This window comes from Rhinolophus sinicus, linkage group LG02, assembly GCF_036562045.2.
Source record: "Rhinolophus sinicus isolate RSC01 linkage group LG02, ASM3656204v1, whole genome shotgun sequence".
Taxonomy (NCBI): domain Eukaryota; kingdom Metazoa; phylum Chordata; class Mammalia; order Chiroptera; family Rhinolophidae; genus Rhinolophus; species Rhinolophus sinicus.
In genome coordinates this window covers 169,468,025-169,476,992 of record NC_133752.1, presented here as the reverse complement: position 1 = coordinate 169,476,992, position 8,968 = coordinate 169,468,025, and the positions used below count along the sequence as shown (strand labels likewise).

Here is an 8,968-nt window from a genome sequence, read left to right as displayed (position 1 = left end):
ACTGTCACATCACACAAAAGGAAATTAACCCACTACTTTTAAATAACAATAACTGAAATATCAACAGTTCATTTCTAAAGTTGTCTCATAGACACTACTTTGAAAACGTAAACTCTGTTTTTAACGTAAAACAATGGTGTTTTCCAGCTTTAATGAGGTATAACTGACAAATAAAATTGTAATATATTTAAAGTGCACAACATAATGCTTTGATATATGTATACACTATGAAATGATTACTACAATCAAGGTAATTAACACATCTATCACCTCACATAGTAACATAGATAGATAGATAGATAGATAGATAGATAGATAGATAGATAGATGATAGATAGATAGATAGATAGAGTGATAAGATTTTTTTTGGGGGGGTAAGAATGCTTGTTCTTATTACTATGTTCCATAGACTCCTTGTTAATAAGATGTGTCCTCTCAGGCCATCTTGCTAAAAAATCAAAATACAATAAATAAAATTTTAATATATATATACAAACATAAGTATAAGCCATACCTTTAACAGAGAAATTTTGAACTCTGAATCATCGTAGATACATCATGGATTAAGTAAGCTATGAAAGAATTTTCATAACATTTTTTACAGTAGAGTTCTTACACATAGCATAAGTAAAAATGTTGTTTTTAATGCAAAATCAGCCCAAAAGAATCTTTCTATAACTGGGAAAATAATTTTAAAGAATGAAGACCAAATCTCTAAAATTAAGATTATCCAGGAAAATAATAATCACAAAACAAAACAAAAAACATATTAAAATATAAATGCTTACACTGATATATACACATCTAAATATATAGACAATATTAAGACTATAAAATATTAACAAAATCCCTATAGTCAACCAAAAAAAAATGTATCATTGATTTTACCACAACGTTTCTCATTTACATAACAATCTGATCTGAATGTTCCTAGTAGACAAGAAGCTTTCCTCACTTAAGTTTGATGTATTAGTGTCAAAAGAGGATTATGCCTCATTACGGTCCTACACAGAGATAACGATGAAGTTCATTAGTGAAAGGATATTATCGCATTTACCAGAGCTTCAACAACTACACTTTGTTGTCTGACTTGTATGGCAGGAAATGTATCACGTGGTGTAGATTTCTAGGCAATGATCAGTGATTTTGCCTGTTGGTCAGAAGTATCTGTAAGATATTAAGACTGGAAGCACAGTGACAAGAAGAACTGGGGGCAAAGCATGTGAATAGATCTTTCAGAGAGGGCATAAAATAGCAGATCTTTGTGTATCAAGTTAATGCCCATCAGACAGCATCTACCAATGAGAAGTCATTTTACAACTAGATGGACAGCATGACCTGCTCTGCAGATAAACTGCCTCTTTTCTCGACCATCTTTTTGTTTATGTAATGGAGCCATGATAACAGTGGCCTTGGCATCAGGGATGGAAGCAATGCATGAACCCACAATTTGGACTTTGCCTTAATACAGCTGATTGAACATGTCACTTCTAAGTTTCCAACCAGTCAGTATCAGAAATGGAGCCTGTACCCTGGATATGGCATCATTTCTTTGAGGGCTGAGTAGGTGAGTAACAGGCAACAGGTTGAATGCTGGCATCCAAATTCTGCTGTTCCAGGATTCTATCATCAGCACTGCTATTGAGGAGCACCATTTGATGGCAGCAGAACTACTGTCAACCCTGACTTATAGGGCACAGTTATTATTAAGCTCCTCAAAGTTGAAGGTGCCCCCTCACCAGTACATTCCTCACTTCCTTATTAACGGAGGTTCCTGCGAATTGTCCTCGAAATAGTCAGATAGTGGATTCTTAGGTCCAACCTACCATATCAATTCTAATTTGCCCATCTTTACAAACATGCTGAACGATTTTGTGTACCACCACACAAAGTTCTGTTAGTTCCACTACTTTTACTCAAATGTGTCATCAACGTTAGACTTCTAAGCAACAGTAAAGCTTTGGAAAAGAGCTCTAGGTGTCACTCCTAAAACGTTGAATCATGACTCATGGTGCATAACACCATGTCAATGAATTCTCTCGTACCCAGCCTAATGTTCTGTGTCACCCTTTCCCCACTCTAGTCTATCCCTCTCTACTCAAGATCTTCCAAGGTGGTCCGTAGGTTAACTAAGTGTGTGGAAGCATTGCTTGTACCTTGGTTGAACTTCTCTGAGACCTAACCTTAATTATCAGCAATTTGGCTGAAGTTAGGTCTAGGACTGCAACTTGAAATGCAGCAGGTGGCAAGCTCAGCAAAGGGATCAGCAGTGGTACTAAAGTCCACGAGGTAAACAGTTAACTTCTGAAGGAAATTCAAAGGAATCCGAGATGGCCCAAAAGTTTGTATCTAATGCAACAATTCTTTCAGGGCACTGAGGCCTTCGAGGTTATATATTTACCACCAACTTTTTAATTTTTCTTTCCCTATGATGTATGGATCTCTAAATAAACTATAAAAGACTAATCTTTTGATTCAAAAAGGATCTTAGCTGTATAAGTTAATTTCTCTATTATAATTGCCTTCGTTTGCAGAATATAAAAAGGCAGACTTTCTCATCATCAGACCAACGACAAACTATGTACTCACTGGCAAGGAACTTAACTTCTTAAGTCCTAAGTAAAATTTGTGTATTATCAAGTAACTCACTGGATTATTATAAAGACACTTTAAAATTAAATCCACACATTTCTATTAACCAGATCGTGAACTTTCACAAGCAGATAAATTAAGCCCCATAATATATTAAATATAGTAATATAACTATATGTTTCATCCAAAGAAATATATAAAATAAAGGTAAACTGAGACCACTGGTAGTTTAATAAAATTACATAAGCAAAGTTTATTTGGCAAGGCAAACTGTATGGTAATTCACCAATAGGTTATACTGAGTTCTACTTCATATAATAAAGAAAAGGTTAGGTGTGAAGCACAGTGTACAAGATACAAAGAACCAAAAAGGCAAACTATATATTTGAAAACACTGCTGTGGTTTGTGTTCAAACATTTCATATCTCAAACAGATTATTTTTTTAATGCAAACAAAAGGTAAAGGATTGCATATCTGTTAAACCGATTTCCTTCTCTTTCCAAATACATTATTGATTAATTTGGCCATTGATTTTGATCCACTGGATCTTCTCTTTTCTTTGAGTTTGAAATTTGTTAGGATGTCCTTGATAATTCTGATAAACATCATTTCTACCTCTCGAGAGTGCTCTGCTGCAGACAGTTCACAGAATTGGCATCGGTTATCCAATGCCAATTTTTGCCCTTCTTCCCAGCCAACCTCTCGCACATGACAGAGATCTTGCTTGTTACCAACCAAAAACACTGCTGATTCCAGAGCTCTGAAATATAGATACACAATTATTTGGAAAGATTGTTTCAACACTTTTTTTTTAAGTAGGTTTATATCAAAAAGAATGATGGACCGAAACAGAAAAAATACTGTGTGCATATGTGCATTATTTATGGTCATGTATGTGTGTTTATGATACATATGCCCATTTGTATGCAAAAATTATTTGACTAACTTTTTACTAAAGAGTAACCGTAATTGAACAGTTTGGATATAATATTCCTAAGGAAAATTAATATCTATCATAACATACTCAAGAAAAAATTTCACAATCTCATCACCTTTTAGAATATGTTTTTAAGAAATACGAAGACTTTTGGTCAAAATGGCAGAGTAGGTAAATGTTATGCTTGCCTCCTCTCATGACATCAAAATTACAACTAAACTACAGAACATCCATCGTTGAGAACCACCTGAGGACTAGCTTAACAGAAGTTGTTTAAGAAAGGATATACAGAAGAAGCTACATCAAGATGGGTAGGAGAGGCAGAGATGAGAATGGGCTATTCCCATGTGTGCAGTTAAAAATTGGGAGGGATATCTCAACTAAAGAGATACCACCTGAGGAGCAAGGGTCCCAGCCCCACTCCAGGCTCCCCAGCCCAGTGTTCCAGTATCAGAAAGAGAAGTCCCAAAACTTCTGGCTATAGAAACCAGCAAGAATGTGGCTGAGTGAGACAGAGGGGTGCTGGAGTCCCAGGTGTTCCTCTTAAAGGGACCACACAGGGACTAACTTACTGACAGACTCACTTGCTCTGAGCTCCAGCGCTGGGGCAGCAGCGCAAAAGGTGCCAGGGACATAGGAGAGGAACCAAATTGTCTGGCTTAAGAATTAGGGCTGAAGGGGCTGCTTACTCTCAGACAGAAATACTGGCAGAAGCCTTTGTTCCTCTGTTGATCCCTCCCCCAACTCAACATAGAGATGAAGGTAGGTGCCATATCTGAATCTCTGTCACTCTGGCCAACACCATTCTCCCTTTCCTGGTGATTCCCAGACTCCACCCCACCCAACTTGTGAGCCCACCCAAACTACTTCTAGTGGCCTTTCCACACAAATGGCTTGTTTTGGCTCATGCTACAGACTTGCCTAAAATTTCTCAAAGGTTCACAAACTTGAAACAGGCAGCATCTGGCCTTGGTGTGCTCTTTCTAAGCAGTGCCAAGCCTATCACTAGCAGTAGCCTTCCTCATTTCATAGCTAAGCCTCTCTCAGGTACCTCTATGTACAGCACAAGTGGCAACCATCTGCAGATCACTTTGTACCTCATACCAAGTGGCACTGGGCAGGGCACAGACAGTGGCTAAATTTGGCCTGACATAGAGACCCTCCCAAGAGGCTCCAAAACCAACACACCAGAACCAACTCAGACCACACCAGAGCACCACTCAACCACCTCCACAAATGACACACAAGAAGCACAGACTCAGCAGGCACCTGCTAAAGTGAATCCTTCTCTGTAAGGTCTGTCCCAGAATAACAGCTCCTCCAGTATAGTCATGGTCAGTCCTTACAACAAATAAGCCTGGGGGTTAATCCCTCCCATTGATGTGCAAACAGCAATCAAGGCTCAACTACAACAGGAAGACATACACAACCCACACAAGGAACACTCCTGTGTCACCCAGTTCAGGTAACCAGAAGACTGACCACTGGGCCTTGAAGGACACCTATTACATAAGGCCACCCTGTCAAGACTGGGAGACAGAGCTTCTCTACCTAATACATAGAAAACAAACACAGGTGGGCAGCCAAAATGGGGCGAAAAAGAAATATGTTCCAAATGAAAGTACAGAACAAAGCTCCAGAAAAAGATGTAAAAAAAAAAAAAACAGAGACAAGCAATCTACCATACACATATTTTAAAACACTGGTTATAAAGGTGCTCAATGATTTCAGCAGAAGGTCAATAACAAGATAGGAAACATGAAAATGGATATAGAAAACATTAAAAAGAACCAGTCAGAAATACAGAATATGATAACTGATGTGAAGAATACATTAGAGGAATCAAAAGTAAATTAGATGCAGCAGAGAATTGAATCAATGATTTAGAAGACAAGGTAGAAGAAAATACCCAAACAGAACAGCAAAAAATGAAAAGAATTTTTAAAAATGAAGACAGTTTATGGAGTCTCTGAGACAACATCAAGAACACCAACATTGCATCATAAGGGGTACCAAAAGGAGAAGAAAGAGAGCAAGAAATTGAAAACATATTTGAAGAAATAATGACTGAAAACTTCCCTAACCTGGTGAAGGAAATAGAAGTACAAGCTTAGAATGCACAGAGAGTCCCAAATAAGATGAACCCAAATAGGCCCACACTAAGACATATTATAATTAAAATACCAAAGGTCAAAGACAAAGAGAGAATCTGAAAAGCAGCAAGAGTAAAGAAGTTAGTTACCTACAAGGGAACCCCTATAAGACTGTCGGCTAACTTCTCAACAGAAACTTTGCAGGCCAGAGGGGATTGGCAGGAAATATTCAAAGTGATGAAAAGTAAGGACCTACAACGAAGATTACTCTACCCAGCAAAGTTATCATTTAGAATCAAAGGACAAATAAGGAGCTTCCCAGACAAGAAATAGCTAAAGGAGTTCATCACCACAAAATCAGTTTTAAAAGAAATGTTAAAGGGATTTCTTGGAGGAGGAAGAGGAAAAAAAGGAGAAGGAGAAAGAGAAAAAGAAGGAAAAGGAAAAGAAGAAGAAGGGGAAGAATGAATGAATAATAATATGGCAATAACTACATATCGATCAACAACTACTTTCAATGTAAATGGACTAAATGCTCCCAATCAAAAGACATAAACAGTGGGGCTGAATGGATAGAAAAACAAGACCCTTATATATGCTGTCTACAAGACTCACTTCAGATCTAAAGACAGATACAGACTGAAAGTAAAGAGATAGAAAAAGTTATTTCATTAAAATGGAAACAGGAAATAAAATCTGGAGTAACAATACTTATAACAGACAAAATAGACTTTAAAACAAAGGCTATAACAAGAGACAAAGAGGGATCCAGTAATCCCATATCTGCATATTTAGTTGAAGAAGCCCAAAACACTACTTCAAAGGGACATGTACAACCATATGTTCTTTGCAGCATTATTTACAATAGTCAAGATATGGAGGCAACCTAGGTGTCCATCAAAGGATGAATGGGTAAAGAAGAGGTGGTACAAATGAGGTGTGATCAAAGAATACAACGAATATTTAAATTAAAAAAAATTCCAGAAAAAGACAAATTCCCATTAATCCCCCTCAAAATACAACCCCTCATTTCAAACACACTTATCCCATCATTCTTGTCACTTTCTGAAGCAGTTCTGGAAGTCCTCTTTCATGAGTGTCTTTAGTTGCACTGTTGTGGCTGCCTTGATGTCCTGAATAAATTCAACACGTTTACCTTTCATGGTCATTTTGACTTTGGGGAAGAGCCAGAAGTTCACTGTGCCAGATCCCATGAATAAGGTGGATGAGGACACACTGTAATGTTTTTATTTGACAGAAATTGCTGTACCAGAAGCGATGTGTAATATGGAGCCTTTCTGTTGTGAGTAAATAAAAACAGTGAATGCTGTTGCCAAGTGCCATCGAACAGAAAGGCAGGGACCTTCAAACTGGGAAGAGGCACATCAAACTCTAGTGACAGTATGTGACAACTTTTTCAACTTGTTTGGTGCAGTCAGTCAGGTGTGAGCTACGGTTGAGAGGTGTGTTTTAAAGTGTGCCATAAATCATCCTCCATCATGACAATGCTCTGTGTCACACATCACTTCTGGTATACAGCAATTTCTGTCAAATAAAAACATTACGGTGTGTCCTCATCTGACTTATTCACCGGATCTGGCATCATGCAACTTCAGGCTTTTCCCCAAAGTCAAAATGATTCAGACCATCAAGGCAGCCACAACAGTGCAACTAAAGACACTCATGAAAGAAGACTTGCAGCACTGCTTCAGAAAGTGGCAAGAGGGATGGGATAAGAGCATTCGAAGTGAAGGGGAGTATTTTGTTGGGGACTAGTGACAATATGTCTTTTACTGCAATTTTTTTTTTTAAATTTAAACATTCACCGTATGTTTTTTTTATCATACCTCATTTATACAATGGAATATTACTCAGTCATAAAAAGAATAAAATCTTGCCATTTACAACAACATGGATGAACCTAGAGGGTTCATAGAGGGTATTGTGCTGAGCGGAGTAAATCAGCCAGAGTAAGACAAATACCATACGATTTCACTTATATGGGAATCTAAAGAACAACAACAACAAAAAGAAACAAACTCATAGATACAGAGAACATTTTAATGGTTGCCAGATAGGAGGGGTGGATGGAAAAGGAAAAGGGATTAAAAAGTACAAATTAGTAGTTACAAAATATTCATAGGGATGTAAAGTATAACATAAGAAATATAGTCAGTAATATTTTAGTAACTATGCTGTCAATGAGTACTAGATTTATCAGTGTGATCACTTTGAAGTTATATAAACATCTAATTATTATGTTGTACAATTGAAACTAATATTGTGTATCAACTGCAATTTAAAAAATTAAAAACAATATTTAAAAAAGAAATATGTTTCTTTGATAAGGTAATGCTTCCACAAATATCAATGTATTTTCATAGGTTACAAAAAAATATTCCTAAAACAGTTTCATTAGAAGAATATAGCAAGACCATTAGTCCTTAAGTGGCATGAAACTCTGTGAAGGTGTCTGCTAGAGGGAAGAAATGGATAAATGCTGTCTCCAAGTCTGTCTAAGAGATACTGCGCTCAGATTCCACTAAAAAGGTGGTTTTATTCACATGGCACAGTGAGCCATGAGGGAAAAAGCACTGTATGCTTTGGACTTTGAATGTATTAATAATGTTTTTTTCTATATAGTTCTGAAAATTATTGTAAAAGAATTGACGGGAGACAATGATTATTTTGAAGGGTGAGTCACAAATATCAGATGTTATTTTAATAAAGCAATGCCATATTATGCTTTTCTAGTCTATCTACAGATTGAGAACTGAAAATACTCTGAAAATTATTTATTCAGTACATTAAGAAGATTGCCTGAAAAATATCAAATGTAATTTTTTATTTTTGTATGTTTTATTTTTATATGAGTGATTCTTTTGATTTGGAGGAATATTAAAGGTATGTTATTACTGTCCCTTACCTAAGTTATGGTGCTTAAATATAAGGTATTTAATGCTTGAAACAATGGAATTTTAAAAAGTCAGAACTATATAGGAAATCAGTGCTGTGAGGTACAGTAGTAAAATCACATCCTTTTCTCCTACCATGTTCCTGTCAGTTTTATAATCAGAAAAATGAGATCTTAGAGATTAAAGGGTTTATCTAAGGTCAATTAGATATAAACAAGAATGTATGTCAACTAACTCCAGGGAAATACTCTTTATCAATTATTACCTGATGGTTTCTTGATAGTGGGCATTTAAACTAGATATAAAAAGCACCGATACAAATTTTCAGTGATAATATTATGCTTTTTTGATTCCCAGTTTAGAATGTTATTTTAGACTCTACGGGAAAATTTGGTTCAGAGCATACAAAATCTCTTACATCAGTATTTTG

The 8,968-nt window shown here is 36.5% G+C and overlaps 1 protein-coding gene across 3 annotated transcripts in view; it reads right to left on the bottom strand.

Annotated features, from left to right (window-relative positions):
• Window positions 1–2,800: 2,800 nt before the first annotated feature.
• The window catches only part of RERGL (RERG like), a 32,734-nt gene continuing 26,566 nt past the window's right edge, over window positions 2,801–8,968 (bottom strand). For all 3 annotated transcript variants that reach the window (XM_074325965.1, XM_074325966.1, XM_019744705.2), the window contains one exon: window positions 2,801–3,353. In XM_074325965.1, coding sequence (XP_074182066.1) covers window positions 3,071–3,353 — 283 coding nt within the window. In that variant the 3' untranslated portion in view covers window positions 2,801–3,070. The remainder of the gene's footprint in view (window positions 3,354–8,968) is intronic.